This window comes from Lissotriton helveticus, chromosome 10 (assembly GCF_964261635.1).
Source record: "Lissotriton helveticus chromosome 10, aLisHel1.1, whole genome shotgun sequence".
In the NCBI taxonomy this organism is placed as follows: domain Eukaryota; kingdom Metazoa; phylum Chordata; class Amphibia; order Caudata; family Salamandridae; genus Lissotriton; species Lissotriton helveticus.
In genome coordinates this window covers 95,908,948-95,931,156 of record NC_136071.1, presented here as the reverse complement: position 1 = coordinate 95,931,156, position 22,209 = coordinate 95,908,948, and the positions used below count along the sequence as shown (strand labels likewise).

At 47.5% G+C, this 22,209-nt stretch overlaps 2 protein-coding genes across 3 annotated transcripts in view; one reads left to right on the top strand and one right to left on the bottom strand.

Moving 5' to 3' along the window:
- The window catches only part of NTHL1 (nth like DNA glycosylase 1), a 199,205-nt gene extending 191,051 nt beyond the window's left edge, over nucleotides 1–8,154 (bottom strand). The window contains exon 1 of one of the 2 annotated variants that reach the window (XM_078664174.1): nucleotides 7,990–8,154. In XM_078664174.1, coding sequence (XP_078520300.1) covers nucleotides 7,990–8,053 — 64 coding nt within the window. In that variant the 5' untranslated portion in view covers nucleotides 8,054–8,154. Of the gene's footprint in view, nucleotides 1–7,934 lie in introns of both variants that reach the window. The other variant, XM_078664175.1, reaches the window with a different exon arrangement.
- Nucleotides 8,155–8,643: 489 nt separating this feature from the next.
- TSC2 (TSC complex subunit 2) overlaps nucleotides 8,644–22,209 on the top strand; it is a 279,890-nt gene continuing 266,324 nt past the window's right edge. The window contains exon 1 of the mRNA XM_078664852.1: nucleotides 8,644–8,730. The gene's annotated coding sequence lies outside the window, so the exon portion shown is untranslated. The remainder of the gene's footprint in view (nucleotides 8,731–22,209) is intronic.

Below are 22,209 nucleotides of genomic sequence, written 5' to 3'. Positions count from 1 at the left end.
CTCCACTAGGAATTTCACAAGGAGAAACTAGTCTGGACATGCAATCTGCATGTACATTCGCTTTACCCTGAACATACTCAATCAAGATTGCAACCTAGAAGCTAGTCTTGCAAGACGCGCTGACATTATCCTGCCACCACCGGGAGCCATGAGAAAAATCAAAGGCTTGTGGTCAGTTTTTATGATAAACCTTGTACCCCACAAAAAAAGTCTAAAGTGTTCTGCTCCCCACACACACGCCAACAATTCCCTCTCAATGACGGAACCATTTCTTTCTGCATCCCTCAAAGCTCTTGATGCATAAGCAACAATCCATTTGTTCTCATTATCCCTCTGCAAAAGACCACCACCCAAACCAGAGCTACTAGCATCCACCATGACAATGCATTTAGCCACACACACAAAGGTTTGAGACATGGCGCATTCACAATGAACTTTTTTAAATTCCCAAAAGCTTGAGTCATATCATCAGTCCAAACAAATTTAGCATTCTTCTTCAACAAACATCTGAAAGGATCAACCTTTGAAGAAAAATTTGGTATGAACTTTGCATAAAATTCAATGAGTCCCAAAAACGCCACAAGTTGTTCTTTGGAAGAGGGCAAAGGAGCATTAACAATGCTTTCAACATGATTCCGTTTAGGTTTAATCCCCATTCCACTAATGGTGTGCCCTAAATACTCAACCTCTTTTTGCCTAAACTTGCATTTATCAAGACGGAGAGTAAGCCCTTTCCTTGACAAAGCAGCAATCACACCCTCAACATTTTTATCATGCTCCTCATTGTTTTTGCCAAAAACAAGTATGTCATCCTGAAACGCCACAGCGCCATTTAACCCTTCCAAAGTGTCTCTCATAAGCCTCTGAAACACTGAAGCGGCACTCGCCAAACCAAATGGCATACGACAAAATCTGTAAAGACCCTCTGGCGTAATAAAAGCAGTAATGTTTTTGGATTCCTCAGATAGAACTACTTGATGATAAGCACTGGCCAAATCGACACACGAAAAGACTTGTGCACCAGCTAGGGTGGAAACCATTTCATGAAGATTAGGTAGGGGATGAGAATCGACCCAAATTGCCTCATTGACACTGCGAAGGTCCACACACAATCTAAGTTCACCAGAAGATTTGATGGAAATTACAAAGGGAGAAACCCAAGGAGATGATTCGATTGGTTCAATAATATTCTTTTGGCACAAGTCCTTAAGCATATCTTTCAATTTGCTCCTATAAGTTAGGGGAACATTCCTCACTCTATGTCGAACTGGAACCACATTATCATGTAACTTAATAACATGTTCGAAACCATGATACCGTCCAAGGGTACCACTAAAAACATTTGGAAATGACTTCCTCAACCCATCTACCAATTGAGAATTGGACACATGAGTACCAGATGTACTGTGTGGCTCTACAGCAAAAACGGGAGGATTTGCTCTGGAATCAATTTTCATTTCCAATTGATGTTGGTGCGGCCACCCTAAAAGAGACAACCCTGATCTTGCTACATAAATTTTCCCAGAAGTATGACGGCCAGAAAATTGTAAATTGGCTTCAAAGTAACCAAGTGGATCAATTTTGTGACCCGTATAGCCACCAGGCGATACATCAGGTGAAAACAAATTTTTGTTCGGCCACTTTTCATGAAAACATCCAACGAAATGATAGAATACCATGCACATGAGTCAACAAAAAATTCCAAATCAACATTGTCGACCGTTACTACACAGGAAGGAAACTTAGTACACTCCCCATCCCCACAGACATTAATAACAGTGTTGACTTGAAATTCGCCTTCATCATCAAAAGTATCACTATCACAGCAATCATGTATACAGTTCACTTTTCTTGGTAATGATTTACACAATCTAGTAAAATGAACTTTTTTCTGCATTTTGAACAAGTTTTACCTAAGGCTGGACAATTTTTACAGTCTGCTAGATGTCCATCACTTCCACATCTGAAACAGAGTAGTTTAGAATTTTTTTTTCATGCTTCTGACTCCTGAACGTCCACTTTAGACGGAAAGTCATATCTATGTGAATAATTTTTTTTATATCTATCAGAATCTTTAGACACGTTGAAAACATCGTTCTTATCATTGCCTCTAATTTCCTTCACAAATTTTTCGGAATGTTCTATAGACTTGGCAATGTCTATGGCATTGTTCAGGGACAAATCAGATGTGGTCCAAAGTCGTTCTTGTACTTTTTTGTTATTTGTTCTCATCAAGATTTGGTCTCTTAACACTTGCTCATAAGAAATGTGTTCAAAGTCACACGTAACAGCTAATGATCGTAAAGCTGAGACGAAATCTTCAACAGGTTCATCTGCACGTTGTTTCCGTGAATAAAAAATAAACCTCTCTGTTGGACCTGGCCTCGTGGCGTGGTTCCCCCCCGTTCCTCAGCACCCCGTTAGCCTAGCCCTGCACCCAGAAACCCCTGGTCGTCCCGTCCCCGGTCCGCCCGCTCCCTACACGACCCTACCAACGGACGACCATCCCCGCATTCCGCCATCCCACTTCCCGGCACCGGGCGCCCAGAACCTGCATCACCCCACAGGGCCACCGGTCGCCATTACCCTTCCCGAGGTCCCTGACTCCATAGCCCTTGCCTGACCCCGGCCCCAGCGAAACTTAGGCTTCAGACACGCCATGCCCGGCTGGGGGGTAGAGGGCTTCCTGAGTGAGATAAGACCAAGGAGTTTCGATTGCACCTCCAGCCTCCCCTGGGAGACTGGTTTCTCTCACACCTCTGGCCTTCCCCTGTGGGCAGGTTTCAATCGCACCCCGGGCCTCCCCGAGAGCTGGCTCCAGACCCTGCTGGGCGTCTGGGAATCCCCGGACGCATCTTCTAAAGGATCAAAGGGCCAGCCAATGGAGCACTCCGACGACCAGCCCCGAGGCATGAGATCTCCGCCTGCGAGGGTCCGGACATCAAAGGGCCACTGCGCTATATCAAGGCCCGCCCAAGAACTAGCGGGCAGTTGTATCCTGGACAAGAGAGCCTTGCTGATCTGATCGCGGCTCAACTCTTGGGGAGAAGACTGAGCTTTGGAACTTATCGAGCCCTGCTGACGCTGTCGCGACTCATCCTCGTGAAGAAGGAACTGGAACCTCGGAGCCCTGCTGACCTCATCGCGGCTCATCCTTGAACTCTAAGGACATTCGTTGAACACCCTGAGCCCTGCTGATGTCGTTGCGGCTCCTCAAGACCTGACAGACACTCTGTTCACTCCGGATCGAGCCCTGCTGACCTCATCGCGGCTCGAGGAGTACTCTGGTCCGGCTGGAACATCGACGCTACCAACACGACTTGGTTGGAGAAGCAGTGAGTGGAGCAGCCCGTACGACCTCCATCTTCCGTATCCCCGGCTCGAGGATTGAGAGCTGGGCGCAGGGTAGGCTTCGTACTTGCCTAATACCGAGACTGTCCCGCTTCCCTACTCCTTACCACTGAGACTTTATGATCCCTTGATTGCTTGTAAATACTTGTTCATTTTGCCAAAGATCTCTACTATGTGATAAAGAACTTGCTTATTGAAATCCACGGTGTGGCGTCCGTTCATAAGTGTGGTGTGAACCCAGTGTGTACGATCCTAGACCCGAAGTCCTCCCCGGCGAGGACCTCACGTTAAGACTCGTCAGTACTCTTGGGAGTGGTGGGTCACGGAGTGGTCGGGAGAGCATATCCTGACCCTCGGGGATCGGCCCTTCTAACACTCTCCATAACAACATTTTTCTTTTTGCCATAACGCAAATTCAATTGCGACAAAGCATACTCATGTACATTTAAATTTCCTGGGTTAACTAGAGCTGGTAAAGTTTTATATTCTTTCAAAGCAATGCCACCCAAACAATGTTTTAATAATGATAATTTTCTCTCAGCTTCACATTCTCCCTCCTCTGGTACATCTACTTAGGCCAGGAAAACGGGCTCCCATATTTCCCAAGCCATAGGAGGTTCAAAGAAAGGAAGGAGGAGGAACAATGCCAGACATCTCAATAACAGTACAATTAAAACACGTAGAATATATAATTTAAAAAAAAATAATGAAAGAAACAAGATTTATATTTAATATAATAAATTATGAGGCATGCGGTGTGCGTGTCACCGATGTAATAGTTACCACATATTTCATAACTGAGATACGCAGTGTGCGTATCACCGATGAACACTTCCAACAATATGTTCAGTTGCAAATGTCAAACGAAGCAATAGTCCTTAAAGCAACGTCTTCGGTAAAGCTTTCCGACTGTTATCTGTTGCTAAGACACAAAGAAAATGGCGCTCACGTTGCGTGATAACGTAATGATGCAACGCCCGTAACGCCCCCAGCGTAATGATCAAACGGATCCAAGCAGAACGTCAATGCGTCGATTAGTAGAACCAAATACGTGCACTTGCACGAACGCTGGTCATCCAAGATTCCGGAAGGAACAAAGCTCAGCTGCTCCACAATGGAACTCCCATCCCAGTAGAAAAATGCTTTTAAGAAACGGTAGGATTAACTTCTTTAAGATAAACAGAATAATCCTCCAAAAGCTGGATACGCAGTCCTTATGAGCATAGAACAAGGTAGTCCTCATAGACGCAGATCCACACGAAAAGGTAAACGATTCTCTGCCTCATCAGATAAATATAAATTTCATTACAAAAAATAAAGTCTTCCTTTTTTTTTTTAAATTAAGAAAAAAAAATGTGCGGTAAATATATCCCGCCCGTCGCCAGTGTAGGAAGATCCAAATGAAGGCAGGAAACGAAGTAGTGAGCAACGGAGTTTATTTATAGCATCCGCTCCCAATGAAGTCCAGTCAGAAGTGACCCATTCCACATAACCGCATTACAACCAGAATACCCCCCACTTCGAAACATACCATTCTTCCCAGGATACCCACAACACGAGACCGTCACGAGCTGTGACATGACAACCACCACGCTCGTGACAGCTCGCATAACCTAAACAGTCCCCAACACTCATCCACGCACTCAAAGCACTCCACAAACACCGGACCAACGTACCTCAACAGCCGACTAAGCCTCTACACCCCCACCCGCCAGCTCCGCAGACCACGCCCTCGCCACCGTCCCCCGCATCCGAAGAGTGACCGCCGGCTTCAGATCATGCTACCACCTCGCCGCCAAAATACAAGGAAAAGTATGCAAGGAAAAAGCAAGGTGAACCACTCGTATGTAGCAACTAGCACAATTAAAACTCTCTTTTTAGGGTTGCTTCTCTTCCATAACCAGCAAAACACCTACAACCATTGTTAGATTTACTTCCCAGTGCATAAGTGAAACCATCAGTGGCTAGTATGCGAAACAGCATTGGGCCTCCTACTGGTATAGACTAGTATACAACGTGTGTGCGGTTAGCACCCTAGCTCTTTATTCATACTCTGTGAGCTACATTCAGGGCCACTGAAATTATGCCATTCTGAAGCCACGGCTGTTTTGGCATAATTATGTTTTCGTCACGTAATCCATCATCCAAGGCATTATCTGTAGATTTTATCAAAAAACGTATTTTCTAGCCCAAACGCATCAACAGTTACTAAAATGAAGTTGTGGCACGTGTAGTAACCTATTGTAGTTAGCTTGCTGTCTCCAACTGCAAGGTGTCATCAGTTAAAAATCCTGAACATCAGAGAGTCCTCATGCAGTAGTTGAAGAAGAGATTTTGACCTGGGGGCTCTGTTCAGCGTTGGCTTGGGGTGGACGCCATATATGAATTAAACCAGTTAAGTGTTGGAGCACTTCTTGACAAGTAGCAACGAGCTACAGCATCCACCACGACTGTACCATATGAAAAAATTACAAAACAATAAAGTTATACTATAAAAAATGCTCCTTATTATACCGCATATTTTATCAGTTCTTGCCCGTAATTTAGCAAACCATATAGCGTAATTTGGTGCCTCCATGCCACATAATTTCATTGGCCTACCTACATTTAACTACGTTTGCTTTCTCATACATAATCCATTTTTTAGGTTTCGACCTGGCCAGGGGCACAGCCCCTCCCAGATCGAAAACTTTTGTTTTCAGTAGGGATGTTTGGACCGCCTCTGTTTCCAATTGGCTAGCTCCATAAATGGAGACTAGCCATTGGGAGACAGAGGCTGTCAATCGCGCTTTCTCTTGAAAACGCGATTCGGGGGCGTTTCTGGTGCTTTTTTTAAGCCCCGCCCCTTTGTCCCGGGCCGCGCTGCGATTGGCTGCCGGCCCGGGACACCCCCGTGACGTCATTCCCAGGCCGCGCTGTGATTGGCTGCCGGCCCGGGACACCCCCGTGACATCAGCCAATCACAGCACGGCCCGGGACCTGACTTGTTTGCAATGCCACCAGCCGATTCCAGATACAATGCAGATTGCCAGAGGTCGCTTAATCATTTTCTTCTCTAACTTGCATTTGCCCTATAATTCAAAAGTACACGGGGGAAAGCCCTCTTTAATTAAACTCGATGTGTGCGTACTGAGGGGGAAAGCCCTCTTTAAATAAACTCTATGTGTGCGTACTGAATGGGATTCGAATTGCCTCACTCCAGTAAGAGCCGCGCTTTGCCATCCTCTGCCTCTGATGCTGTTCTGGCCAGAGAAGCCCGCGCTGCCTGGCCTTGTAAGCGACTGGGCGCGCAGCATGCTGTTATCTGCTTTGTTTCTCTCGCCTGCAGATGCCTGCCAAACCTGTAGTACCTTAGCCTGGCCCACTGCCGGAAGTTCACGGATAAAGGGTTACAGTACCTGGCCACGGGCGGGAAAGGCTGCCGGAAGCTCATCTACCTGGACCTGTCGGGCTGCACCCAGGTTAGTCGCCGCGGTGCGTGCGCGCGCGCCTGCCTGCCTCTCCGCCGGAGCACTGGGGCCGCACCGCCGTGCTCGCAGAGCCAGCCCCCCTGAAGGCTTCCCTCTCCTAGGTTTTAAGTTACACGACCCCAGCTGCTTACACTGTGAGCAGGCAGGCCGAGCGCTGGACGGGCTTGGCTCCCTTCCAGCCTGGTGTCACATCTCTAAACACTGCCGTGCGCGCGCTTAGGACTCGTGTGTGTTCATTCTATCCTGCTTCTGGTAGCTAGAGTTCATGCCGTATTAAATCTAAATTAGAAACCCCCACAACAATGCTTTTTTTATCGTAAGAAAGACGGCAAACTTCCTGCAAACTTCTTGACCCACGGACTACATAGTGTTTCAATGTACTTGCTTCACATGAACAGGAGCTTTATGCTTATTTATTTGATTTAATTATTCAGGCCAGCTAATGAGTCCTTCAAGTGGGACCCATGTCATATGTGACACCTTCAACGCATTTTGACGATTTAATCAACTGGAAATTGCATTGTGGCGCTTTTATTTTTCTTTCCTTATTGTCAGTGATGGGGCATGGTGAATAGAGGGACCCCTGTTCTTAGTGCCTGACTTCATGTGAAACTAGTAGCCTATCTACAGAATTCACAGTTACATATTCGCATGTGTTAATTATAATTATCATTTCATGTGAAAGTGTGTGTGAATGAGGTATACAGCTGTTAAAATAAGGACAACAAATGAGAAGAAAATATGCTTCCAAGTCAGGTAATAGGTTGTCTATGCAGAGAAGGGTGAAGTGAAGATGAAAGAAGATACTTGCAGACAGAGAGTTTAAAAAGGTGGTATTGAAGAGGAAATATGTGTGAAAGGTGCCGGCAGAGTATTTCAGAAATGTCTGGGTAGAAAAAGAGCCGCGTCTAAAAGAGTGGGAGGTTGTAGAGAAACATGGTGTGAAAGGGATAATGGGAGTGACTGAGACATTGTTAAGAGCACTACCATTTAAACTCATTTATTTTACTCCTCCTCAGTTCTTTTATCACACCAGGCAAGGTCCTCCCGATTTGGTGAGCATGGTAACTCATAAATAAAAAAATAATAATTTACAATGTCAATAGCTCTTACTTTTGCAAAGGCGAGACCGTTGCATTGTAAATGCTTGTTTTACACAGGAGCGCACCTTTGCACTTGCTCCGCGTCCCAATGCCGCTCCGCTGGACGAGACGCAGGGTCCCGCCGCTCATGGCTTTAAATCCCTGCACACATGTAAGCGCCAAACCACGTTCACCCCCTGCATGTTTATTTTCCGGGTCACCGGAAACGTGCTTCCCCGTTACTCACTCCGCCCCTCTCCCAGCGGCGTCTTGAAGTATTGCAAGTTTACATAGTACAACAGGCGAGCAGCCGGGGGCGTGGCCCAGGGGAGGGCGGGGTCGAAGCGGCAGTAAACACTCTGAGCGCCTGATCGTCACAAGACCTAACTAACATTCCCCGGCTGCCATTCATTATTGGGTTTGCGTCAAATCCTATGACAGCAACTTTGAAAGGAATGTATCACAGACTCAGCAACTCACACAACAAAGGTGTTTATCTAAAACAAATTATTTGCCGACTATCTTAAAACTGAATCACATGGTTTCTGTATTGTATATATTTTTCCTTAATGTCATCTATATTTGCGTTTTCAATTTTTTGCAAAATGCTTATTTTCGCCTCATTCTACTGGTTATTGTTGGTCATTTGTACCGACCGTTGGGTTAAACGTCTCCTTTCCAAGATGGCTGATAATCTCCTGTCGATGATTGGCTAGTCGTGTCAGTTTACAATAGTCTCTCTTTTATGTCATTGACAGCAGAGGTTTATGGCAGGCCCCAGTGCAGCGAAGACGAGCTGGCTGCAAATGGGCAGTAGAGGTTCTGCGGTAAGAGACGGGAGGGCAAGGAACTGGGTGGGAGGGGGGACTAGGGGGTCACATCCACAAGTTGCACATAGCGTCTTTCAAAGGGCCTATTTGAATCTCCCACACAATTGCTGTGGATAACTCATTCTAAGTATCCCTCGCGTAGCTGTCCTGGAGCCACACTGAATCCCATGTCTGTTGGGTTACTAACACACTTTGCGAGTACTGCTATTGTGCACGTTTCACGGATTGTACTCCAGAGCGCAGGTGTAGAGAAGTAAAGTGTAGGTGGGAATCGTGTTCCCTAGGCTGAGAAGTATTTGTTTGATGGATCTGTTTGCCAAGCAGTAATTTGAATGAATAGGACCCCTCCTTAATCAGACTAGTGCATGGGCAGGGGTACATCAGTTTAACATATGGCGTCTTCAAACCTCTGATGTTCCTGCACAGTCGTATGAAAAGCGTGCTGGCTCTCACAGTGCTGTGTAGAGATTTGCACGAGTTCCCCACACATTACCCTGGAGAGCTTCTTCTGAGTCCCCAACATATTGGCCTGTATTTTATCTGGTTCCGTGCAGTCCAAATTTCCAAATATTAGTCCGGAAAGGAAGAAATCCATTCTCCGGAGCCCGAAACATGTCAGGTCGCTGCAGGCATGGGCACGCTTGCGACTTTCCCTGACCCGATGGACGCCAAATGTGAGTGCACCTCGCTCTTGGGGCAACCTGTGAACCTTTATATATATATATATATATATATATATATATATATATATATATATATATATATATACTGTGCTTTCTGGGATATGAAGTTCAACATATACATCACAAACTATCACAGGTGTGCCGATAGCATTGGGGGAGGAGTTCTGGGTGCGAGCACGTATTTAAAACAGGATGGATTTAATTGGAGAAGGACTCGCTACAGTGCAGGGCGCTGAGGAAGGCAGTTTTGCCGAAATGCATTCGCCGCCACTGGGACCAATTGAATAAAGCATGTTGTCAGCCCTGATATCCCCTCTGGCCTCTGATTTCTTCTTTTGAGGGATTTTTCGTCATATTTACTGCGCCTGCCAGGGGCGCAGCACAGAAGGCCCTGCTACACTAAGTGACCCGGATTTACACTGGCACCACGCTGTTCCCAGCGTTATTGAGATCGAGGAATCGATATATCCGGAGACAGCCAGGAACCACAGGCCAGCATGGGTGGATCGAGGTATTTCATCTCTATTGGGCGCGTAGTCTCTATTTGACAGCCCCTGCCCAACCGCGAACCTGGGAGGACTGGCTGCAGCAGTACGAGGGGACTCAGGGCAGCAGCCGTGGACTTCTTCTTGATCTGAGGCTCCCTTCACCACTCACCTGCAGGCAAGCACAGACCTATTGTTTCTACTCACTCCCCCACGCCACCAACTCAGTTTGGCCGATACGGTGCTTTCTGGGATATGAAGTTCAACATATACATCACGAACAGGTGTGCTGATAGCATTAGGAGGAGGAGTTCTGGGTGCGAGCACGTTTTTAAAACAGAATGGAGTTAATTGGAGAAGGACTCGCTACAGTGCAGGGCACTGAGGAAGGCAGTTTTGCCGAAATGCATACGCCACCACTGGGACCAATTGAATAAAGCTTGTTGTCAGCCCTGATATCCCCTCTGGCCTCTGATTTCTTCTTTTGAGGGATTTTTTTTATATATATATATATATATATATATATATATATATATATATATATATATATATTATCGCTCCAAAGTTCGCCCCAGCTGGCGAAGGTGCACTCAGGGGTCAGCAAATGCCAAATAGATTACACAGCGCAAAGGTAGCAGCCTGACGCGTTTCGCTATGATAGCTTCTTCAGAGGCCGTTTCTCTCCGTATCTCGGCGTTGAGCGCAGCTCCACATATACAGTTTTAGCCGCCTTCTGATAGGCTGTTACTCACAGAAGATTAGGATGCAGTCACCCACAGGATTGTGGGATATGTAGTGCTACGCTATTTTCCCTGGATGGGTGCCGATGGCAGATGTCCACCGATGCCTGCCCTGGATGGGCCCGATACGCTGGGGAATCTTCATTCCGGTGCTGGCACCCTCGAGCACAAGCCAGGCTCGGATCCCAGCTCTCGACCGCTCCTCTCTAGCGGTGGTGCACCTTCCGTGGCAGGGCTTGCCACGTAAATATTATCGCTCCAAAGTTATATATATATATTCTCCATACTGAGTTCTGGTCGACCTCCAACCTCATGGAGTCTGTGTGAGCTTAGTGGGAATAGGACCCAATTAACATAAATCCAAATGTCCTGTGTCCTTCGTATGGCACAGGAAAAAAGACTTGCCCTCCCAATGATTAATGCCACTGCATATTAAGTTACACAGCTGATGTGTAGAAGGAGGCAAAATTGAGATTGGAATTTAGGTTTGTAAAGCAGAAAAAAGTGGTAATGGCATTTTATAATCATCAGCAAAAACTAGGAGAGTCAATTTACACATTTGTGGCAAGGTTGCAAACATTTCAATGAAATGTCATTTTGGTGATGTGGCAGAAGAGTTTATTTGTGGTCAATTAATTGTTCAATGTGAGAATAGAAAGATTCAGGAACGGCTATGAGCTGCACAAAATTCTACATTGAATGATGCCATTGATATTGCTAAAGTGGTGGAGGAATCAGAGATTTGTGTGATGGAGAGGGGCAAGAGAGGTGGGGTGGGTGGAACTGTAAGGCAAAGAAGAAATAACATCTGTGGAAAATGTATAAAAGTCAAGCAACATTGTGGGACTTGTGTACAAAGGTTTTGTCTGGCAACAGATGTGTGAGCAATAAACAAATTGCCAAGTTTGTTACAGGTGGGGGAGTAATTATCATAGTGGAGACTCAAAGACATGCTATGCCATTGGTAAAGATTGTAGAAAGTGTGTTCGCAAAGGACATTTTGAGTCTATATGCAAATAATTTCCCAAATCAAGAGTGGCTGTTACTGAGGAAACTCAGAGTGAAAGGATATGTGATCATGTCTTAAGTTTGGTTGATGATGAAGGGAGTACAAGAAGGGAAAACAGACCCTAAGCATTGTTTAATGTAATGGGAAAGGGCGTTGAATGGATGGTTGGCAGACGGTCTATGTATACCATCATACCCAAACACATTTTTTTAAGAAAACGGTGTACAGTAAAGCTTCTTCTTAAAGACATTTGTCCAGGAGGTTATCAGGGGGAAGAGATTGAAAACATAGGCTGTTTCAACCCCACAATTAAGTTTTTAGGAAGGTATACTGAAGGAAAGGTTTATTTTGCGGAGAGTGGACCATCCATCTTGGGCTGGATCTCTCAGTATCATTTGCATATTATGGTGAACCCTAGGTCTCCAAAACAAGTGATTATGGTTGAAGACGTGTATGTTGAGGATCAACTGAAGAGTGTGAAAGTAGTGTTTGAAGAGAATCTAGGAGAATTGAAGGGTTACATGCACAGGATTGTGTTCAAGCCAGGTGCTGTACCCGTTAAACATACGTTGAGAAAGGTTCAGCTCGTTGTTGGGGATGAGGTGAGGAAGATGCTGGATGAAATAATAAAGGAAGGAGTTATTTAACCTGTTGAGGCCTCCCATTGAGTATCACCAGTTTTTGTTACACAAAAGGCTGATGGTCGATTGAGATTTTGTGTCGATCTCAGAAGTGTCAACCAAAACATTGTCTCTGACCACTTTCCTTTACCCAATATCAATGACCTGTTATTGCTGAAGGGTGGTAAATTCTTTTCAAAATTAGATCTGAAGACTGCTTTTCATCAAATTTGTTTGCGTACAATTTCCAAGAATCTTAGAGCATTTGTTGCCGTTGAGGTTACTTTCCAGTTCACAAGAATGCCATTTGGCTTATCTTCGGTAGCTAGTGTTTGCCAGTGGATGGTGCCTTTGGGGTTTATGGGCTTATCGAATGTCATTTACATCCAAGATGATGTACTTGTCTGTGGAGCGACTGTGAAGCAACGCAGTCAATCATTGAAAAAATCCTTCGATAGATAGGTCTTACTTTACATAAAGAGAAATGTGTTTTTTTGACATAGGAGAGTGAATTTTCGGGACACATGATCACAGGTGAAGGAGTGAAACCTAAAAAAGATCTACTTGATGCAATTAAGTCATCTCCTTCACCACAGGGCAAAATTCAATTATGATCTTTGCTGGGGTCGATTACTCCAAATTTGTTGAAAATGTTGCTGTAAAGACAGAAAGCTTAGAAATACTATTAAGAAACTGATGCACATTTAAGTGGGGTGATGAACAGAATTGTTTTGAATTGGTAGAGAAATAAATGTTCTGCGGGGATTTGATTCCCATTTGACATTAAATTCCAATCTATTTTGTCTGTTGTTGCCAGTGCAGTGAGAGTTGGGGAAGTATTGTCTCAATTATACAATACTGTGACCGCTGAGCCTGCTCCAGGCGAGGTCACCCCCCACGCGTCACCGCTGCTGCCGCTGCCTGCCTCCTGCTCTGCCTACCTACCTCGAGCGACCCAGCCGCCGCTGAGCTGCCCGCTTGCCTGGTTCTTTTCCCGCCGCTGCCTCCCTGCGGCCCCGCCCCCCCGACAGCCCATTCGCCGCTCCCGCCACCCGGATTCCTTCTTATGACGCCCCCACCCACGCGCAGCGGGCGCGCCGATTGTGCGCCGAAGGAGCGCCAAAGGCAAGCCCGTCTGCGCCTGGACCGCGCCCAGTGCCAGGACCCCTGGCCCCCCCGTCGATGCAAGCCGACCCGTCTGACCTACGACGCCGCCACTCTCAACGCACTCAATGCCGGCCGGACCCACGCCTGCTGCCGAGACGCACCCAAGGACCCTTCACCTGCTGTACCTGCAAGTTCACCTGCCTCCGAACCTGCCCCGCACCCGCCAAGACCAGCACCAGCAGCAACCACCTCAAGTGCATCCTGTTCAACACCCGATCCGTCCACAGACACGCCGTGGAACTCTGGAACCTCCTCGACGCTACATCACCGGACGTCGCCTTCCTCACGGAAACCTGGATGAACGCCTCCTCTGCACCCGACATCGCCATCGCCATCCCAGACGGGTACAAGATCATCAGGAGGGACCGCATCAACCAGACCGGAGGAGGCATCGCCATCGTCCACAAGAACACCATCCGCATCACGACCGACGCCAACGACTCCTACGCCGCAGCAGAACATCTCCACTTCCAGATTCACACCGACCCTAAGACGACCCTCAGAGGCACCCTCGTCTACAGACCCCCGGGACCACGCACACAATTCAGCGAAGACATCACAGACTTCATCAGCCCACACGCCCTCCCCTCCACTGACTACATCCTCCTAGGGGACCTCAACTTCCACCTGGAGAACAACAAGGACCGCAACACCGTCGCCCTGCTGGAAAACCTCGCCAACCTCGGACTCAAGCAACTGGTCAACACCCCCACCCACTACGCCGGCCACACGCTTGACCCCGTCTTCTCTTCCAGCAAGTACATCACCTTCAGCCACGCCACCGGACTCCACTGGACCGACCACAGCTGCGTCCACTTCAGCTTCAAAAGAACCACGACCCACCACCACCCACAACAGGTACCTCACAGGAATTGGAGCAAGATCACCGCGGACCAGCTCACCACCTCCCTCAGCCAGAACCCACCCGCCAACACAACGGACCCCAACGAAGCTGCCCGCAACTTCACACAGTGGCTGTCCGCCTGCGCCGACGACCTCGCTCCACTAAAGAACCCTCCCAGCAGACCCAGAAGCAAGAAGGCATCCTGGTTCACCGACGAACTCAAGGACCCCAAGAAGACCTGCCGCACCCTCGAGAAAGCCTGGCTCCTCGACCGGACCACCGACAACATGACCTCCCTCAAACACGCTACCTGCAAGCACCACCAGCTCATCCACACCACCAAAAAGAAATCCCTGAAGGAACGACTGGACAATACCCACGACAGCAAGGAACTCTTCAGCATCGTCAAGGAGTTCTCCAACCCCAGCACGGGCACCAACGACATCACTCCGTCACAAGACCTCTGCGACTCCCTCGCCTCGTTCTTCCACCGCAAGATCGCCGACATCCACAGCAGCTTCGGCGCACCACCTACGCACCCAACCGTCGAACCAACGACCCCACCGCCACCCTTCGCACCTGGACCACGGTGACCACCGAAGACACAGCCCGCACGATGAAAACCATCCACTCCGGATCACCGACCGACCCCTGCCCACACCACGTCTTCAACAAGGCCGATTCCACCATCGCACCCCAACTCCGTAATATCATCAACACCTCCTTCAACACCGCCACCTTCCCGGAGAGCTGGAAGCACACCGAGCTCAGCGCCCTCCTGAAGAAACCTGCAGCGGACCCCACCGACCTCAAAAACTTCTGCCCCATCTCGCTCCTCCCTTTTTTCCTGCTAAAGTCATCGAGAAGATCGTCAACAGGCAGCTGACCGCCTTCCTCGAGACGAACGGATCCCTCGACCCCTCGCAGTCCGGCTTCAGAGCCAACCACAGCACCGAGACCGCCCTCATCGCAGCCACCGACGACATCCGGACCCTGCTCGACAAGGGGGAAACAGTGGCCCTCATCCTCCTGGACCTCTCCGCTGCGTTCAACACTGTCTGCCACCGCACCCTAGTCCAGCGCCTCAGCAACATCGGTATCCAAGAGAAGGCACTGGAGTAGATCATCTCGTTCCTCGCCGGAAGAACACACAGAGTCCGCCTACCCCCGTTTCGCTCCGAGGCCACCGAAGTCATCTGCGGCGTCCCGCAAGGATCTTCACTCAGCCCCACCCTCTTCAACGTCTACATGAGACCTCGTGCAGCCATCGCACGCCAGCACAACCTCAACATCATCTCTTACGCCGATGACACCCAGCTGATCCTCTCCCTCACCAGAGACCCCGACACCGCCAGAACCTGCCTACACGAAGGGATGAAAGACGTCGCCGAGTGGATGAAGGACAGCCGCCTGAAACTGAACTCGGACAAGACGGAAGTCCTCATCCTGGGATCTTCGCCCTCCGCCTGGGACGACTCCTGGTGGCCCCCGGCCCTGGGCACCGCACCCAAGCCAACCGACCACGCACGCAACCTGGGCTTCATCCTGGACTCCTCCCTCTCAATGACCAGACAAGTCAACGCCGTCTCCTCAACGTGCTTCAACACCCTGCGTATGCTTCGCAAGATCTTCCGCTGGATCCCGACCGAGACCAGGAAGACTGTCACCCAGGCACTCGTCACCAGCCGACTGGACTATGGAAACGCCCTCTACGCCGGAACCACAGCGAAGCTACAGAAAAGACTCCAGCGCATCCAGAACGCCTCCGCCCGACTCCTCCTGGATGTCCCCCGACGCAGCCACATCTCCAGCCACCTGAGGAACCTGCACTGGCTCCCCGTCGACAAGAGGATCACGTTCCTGCTCCTCACCCACGCACACAAGTCTCTCCACGACCTGGGCCCCAAGTACCTCAACGACCGCCTGACCTTCTACACGCCCACCCGCCAGCTACGGTCCACCAGCCTCGCCCTCGCAGCCGTACCACGCATCCGAAGAGCCACCGCCGGAGGAAGATCCTTCTCTTACCTGGCTGCCAAGACATGGAACTCCCTCCCCATCCACCTTTGGCTGACCCAGGACCATCTCGCCTTCAGGAAACAACTCAAGACCTGGCTGTTCGAGCAGTAGCATACCCCTTCCCCCAAGCGCCTTGAGACCCTCCCGGGTGAGTAGTGCGCTATGCAAATGGTATGATTGATTGATTGATTGATTGATTGATTGATTGAAGACTGTAGTATTTGCTTTGCGTTCTTTAACTGAAACAGAATATAACTGTCGGGCATGAAGCATTGTCTGCAGCTTGGAGCGCTGAATCTTTCAGAACTTAGTAGTGTGTTGTGGGTTTTAAATTAGGTGATGAACAATAGCCCTTGGCCTTGGTAAAAGTTCTCACAACCGGTAGAGCGGGTAAAGGCTCAGCCACATTAGCGAGGTTGGCAGCACATTTGCAAGAATTTTAATATGTTGATGTATTTCTGGCTGACACAATGCCGAGGCGGATGGTCTCTCTCACTTGCCATTGGATTGGTGTGTTGTGGATGAGAAGGCTGTAATGGCCAGAGAGCATGAAGGAGCTGTAGCTTGGTTGGAGAAGGTTGTTAAGGGTCTCCTTGAGGTTTTAACCAAGGATGAGTGGGTATAGGAAATTGAAACTGAAGGTGTATTGAAAGAGGTGTTACAAATGGTGGTTGAAGGTGGATGCAGGAAGAGTGCAGTGGTTCCTTCTGTCTAGTCTTTTGTCAAGGTCTTGGATTAACTATCTTTAAGTGGAAGGCATGTTCTAATGAGGGGTGATGGGTATGTTTCCCATGAAAATGTGAGGAAGAGGATTATACAGTTTGTCAACGAGGGGTATTTGGGTCAATCTACTACGAAAAGGAGAGAGAAAGAAAAATTTGGTGGTCAGGTATTGATTCACAGACTACTCAATGGGTAGACCATTGTTCCTGGTGCAAATAGATTGAGAAGAGACTCCAATTTGGTCTGCAATCTGGTGTGAGTCATATTCAAGACCCAGGAGAAGTGTGGCATAGCGTCTGTAAGGACTTTATTGGTTCACTGGCAGGAATGAGTAAAAAGGTATGGTTTGCTATGATTTGGTAGGTGTTTTTTCGAAATGAGTGGAGGTCAAATTTATGTGTGAGATTTCTATAGAAAGAGCTATTTCTTGTACTTGCGGGAATCTTTAAGGTGGAGGGTTGTAGGGGACTAGTGCCACTAATCCAAGGGAGTCTGAGGCTCTCACTGGTGTCCCTCTGTCTGGGGGAACCAACGTTTAACCTAGGACGAGCCTCATTCATTCAGTTCCAGGAGTGTTGCCACAAGTGCAGAGCTACCCTCTTTTGGTTTGTGTAAGTCCTGTTGTCACAGACTCGGTCTTTTCTTTGGCCTCTTTGATGCAAGTTGGATCAGAACTGAGATTCTTGTGTCAAGGGTAGCCCTAAAATCTTAGATTTTATGGCATTAGGGGTGTGGGTGCTAGTGGCCAGTTGGCTTCTAGCCCCAGCTGCTAATCAGCCCCTGAGTGACCACATCTGAGGGTATAGGTCACTTTTTCTACACAAAACCTACTAGTCTACCACTTTAAAAAAAAGGTGGAAGTGTTCCTCAACTACACAGGCCAGGTAGCCCACACTAGAGGTGTGGCCATCCTTTTGGTTGTGTACACCTCTTGACTACCCAATTTTCCCACCTGCTCAGGTGCAAATGTGCCTGGGGGCAGGGCCATTTCCACCCTTTGGAATGCAGCCTGGTTGCATATCACTGGCGGTGCAGTCTTTGGAGCTTACCACCTTAATGTGCCACTTCACTTGCCAGCCTCCCAGGAAAGGAGATGTGACCGTCTTCCCGTCCAGGCCATTGTTTCTGACTCCTGGGAGGGTTTAGACATCCTTGTAGGGGGTCATATTCCTGGTTTGGTGACAGCAAGCCAGGTTGGCAGCCAGAGCACAGGGAAGGCTGGAGAAACCAGGTGGGCAACCTCTGAGGTACCCACCTAGATGCATGCAACATCATCCTCAACACGAGATTCATGTCGAGGGTGAGAAGGCATGTTTGATACCAAACATGACATATTTAGTCCGTACTGTATTGGAGCTGCCAACCATGGGTTTGCCCGAGTGCCAGCCCGTGTTACCCTATGAACCATGTATCACTTAGCGTGTCCTTTAATGGTAAAGGCCACCATATGGATATAAAAGCTTGCACTTACATTTCCACACCTTTAATATAATGCACTCTGCCTCCTTGAATAGTGCATTGACTTACCCTCACATGGTGAGGGTAAAGTCGAGCTCAAGAAGTTTCCAATTCCTTCTGCTGTGGCAGGCCTGCTGTCAGTAGTTTACCCGGGTCACTCATGGTGGCACAAACAGTGCTTCAGGCCCTGGTAACCCCTTTAACACCATTCCCTGGATACCACTGGTACCATATAGTAAGGACTTATAAGGAGGTTAAAGTCCTTGCTAGTTGGGGGTTACCAGTTCACACATATCAGTTTTGGGGAAAGACCACTGGCACGGAGGCCTGTTGGCAGGCTTCAGTGCACAGTCTAAGTCGAAAACCAGCATATCGTAGTCCAAATGGGGGCAAAAAGCAGGGAGCATCTGCTGATCGATCTATTTTCGTACACACAGCCTTGTACAACCCTCAGGCAAATGGTATTGTAGAAAGGGCAAATGGCGAAAAGGACTATTCAGATGGCAATTCAGATTGGCAGTAGTGTACACAAAGAGGTCAATGGCATAGTATGGGCACATCGTACCACCGTAAATAGTGTGACATAAATTTCTATGTTTGAGGTAATGAGAGATCGGAAACCTACAACCGAATTGGTAACAATTTGATTGAAGGAGTGCAACTTGGAGTGTAAGTCTCTTGGTCGCCAGGATGCTGTGACACGCACAATTGAATTTGGAGATTGGGTCAAAATAAAGGATTGTTGTGTCGTAAGAGGTCTTTCAATGTTCAGGGGGACTTTTAAAGTCATGTCTGTGCAAGAATGGTAAGTGGTATTGAAAAATGGGGACTAGTGGAACAGACGTAGTATGACCCTCTATCAAAATGGGGGGATGGGGGAGTGTGAAGTGAAGAATGAAAAATGCTGTTGCAGTGGGTTTATGTTGATGAGGGGCCAGGAGGTGCTTCAAGGAACTGAGCTGGAATGAAGAAAAGTTTCAGGTGATGGTGATTCAGGTGTTGTTGGAGAGAGCGGCGAGAGGTTGAGTCATTTGAAGAGAGAACGGAGCCCACCTGTGTATTTGGAATATTATGTACTAGGATAGTTTTTATAACAGCTAAGGTCATTTTGACAGTGTTTCTTCTTCTCGCTATGTTGTTTAACCCCTTGCGTGCTTGTGACGGAACCATTCCGTCACGAGCCACGGTGGGGATGTGCTGGTGACAGAATGGTTCCGTCACGTCCTGGCCGCTGCGCCTGCGTGGCGCTGATTCCGCGCCTGCGCTGGACGTTCCATTAAGCGGGCGGGCCGTGGCGGAACCATTCCGTTATAAGCACAGCGCCACCGCGGCTCGTGGCGGAGTGGTTCCGTCACGAGCATGGTGGCGCCGCGCGGCCCCCCCTCCACCCTAGCGCCGCTGCCAAGGGGTTAATGGCTCCCTTGAAAAGTCCGGTTTATCTTTCTTTAGTATTATTTGTTTGTAATGGTGAAAAATTTTTGAAAAAATAGCCTTTATGACATGACATAATGTCTAGGGTGGTTGACCTCGAAGCTGGGGAACCGGGTTCGAGTCTCAGCATGGATGCTCAACATCCTGTGATTCTGGGCAAATCACTTAATATCCCCGTGCCTAACAAAAATGAATGAGTCCATCTGTAACGCAACTGGTGCTCATGTAAAGTGCTCTGATACCTTCAGGTCTGGTCCGCCCTATATAAAACAAACAAAAACTATTGTAATGAAGATTCTTATGCTGATTCCTGGAGTGTGAGGTTCTACTTGAGGCAGTCAGTGTGTCGCTGACTCAGGGAAGTTCCACTCCGGCAGGTTGAATAAACCCAACTTATTTGAAACCCATTTTCTGTCTGACACAAGGTCCTTTCTAAATATCCATAGAGACTTTCTTAGAACCCCTCCTTTGTTGTCTTTCAGAGACTCCTTTGTCTCATCTACCCCTCTGTAAAGGTTCCACTCTGATCACATTATACTGGCTTCGTAATCTCCTAGATTTGTTGAGGTCACAGCAATGTCACACATTTTCAGAACATTGACCTGCACCACATTCTCTGAATCCTTAACGCTGCTAGACACAGACCTCCCTGAACCGTTCTCTCAATTTGTCACAGTAGCACCCTCCAATTCACCTTCACTCTGCAACTCAGGGGTCCGTGTAAATCAGTGGTTCTTAACCTTTTGACTTATGTGGACCCCCAGTTAATCATTACTGGAATCTGGGGACCTCTACTGAATCATTTTTGGAACTCGGGGACCACCGCTGAGTCATTTTTGGAACCTGGAGGCACTGGCCTCAGCAATTCTGACAATTGTAACCACAAAACAATGCACAAAAATATGAAGACATGCATCCATCAAACAAATACACAAATGATTAAATATTTAATTGACAAACCGATATAACAAAAACAACATTTATTTTAATGGGAATGTTTGAACTTTCCTAAAAACCTTTTTTACGGCCACATGTAGTCTATGTGATATTCTGTTTGATGAATTCATACTGCTCTCACAAATTTATAAAACATTTTAAAGTTTACATTTTGCTTCTTTATTTATAGACTTTTTACTAATTGTGTTGGAATCCCCTCTGGATCCCCAGACTCCTTTCCATAGATCCTGCTTCATCACACTCAAACTCACTCAAGTTGTCAGAGAGAAATCTAAATGACATCACATTGCAGTCTAGCTATAACCTCCCACTTTCCCTGTCTTACTCGTGCACTTTCATTCAGGCTCCTGTGACTGCTGTGCAGACACCCCTATTTGAAACCACCGTGAAGTGAGGACCAGTGTTTTGTATAACATGAAAGCTTACTTTTAATGTGTTTTCTATTCAAAAGCTGTGTAGGCATTTAAATGAAAAATCTTTTAAGGCAGCGGATGAAGGTGGTAATGCATTTTTACCCCCTAATGTCTTTGTTAAACAAATGTCAGTGTAGCACATGGAAAAGCTGTGGGATCACTATTTCACAACAAGGCTAGAAATAGAACTCAGTTAGGCTTAGGATGCAGCAGATATGCAATAACTAGTGTACATCTATTATTGGGCATGCCCATTAAAGTTTAGAACAGCAGCTGTGACTTCTAGTGAAGTGCTTTCGCAGACATGCGCTTGTGTGCAGCAACGTCCATGCAAAATGTTACACTAAACATTTCGTAGTAGTGCATATTTGGGGGAGATAGTTTCTAGAAAAATAGATGTTGGCTAACCCTCATTTATTTTTCTCACTTTTTCCTGTGGAAACAAACACATTTTAGACTTCTACTAAATTGTCATTGGAAGATTAGTGTTACCAGCGTTCCAATTATACTTGGTCGTCATCACACTTTTGAAAAGTTGCAGGCTGTGAAGCAATCTCAGATGCAAGATGTGGTAGTCTTCCTGCATTAAAGCCTTGCAATTAAGCATTGTTGACAGCCTATGTCAGGATTATCTTTGACTCTATGAGGTATGGAACTTGGAAGTAAGTCAGAGAGAATCCAGGAAAGTGGTGAACAAGAGGCTGGGCTCTGGGAACAACGATTGATAAGGACACCTTAACCCGGCACTCCCATGGATGGATGATTTTATCATTTTACAATATTCTAAGAAAACAGCCCCACCTGGGAGCAAATGACTTAAGATGAATAAAAAGCAGATTTCTGGCATTTCGCCTCGAGTGTTCCCAACATTGGATACCTACTAAATGGCACGTTAAACACCATAGACAAAATGCTGATTTTGTGAAA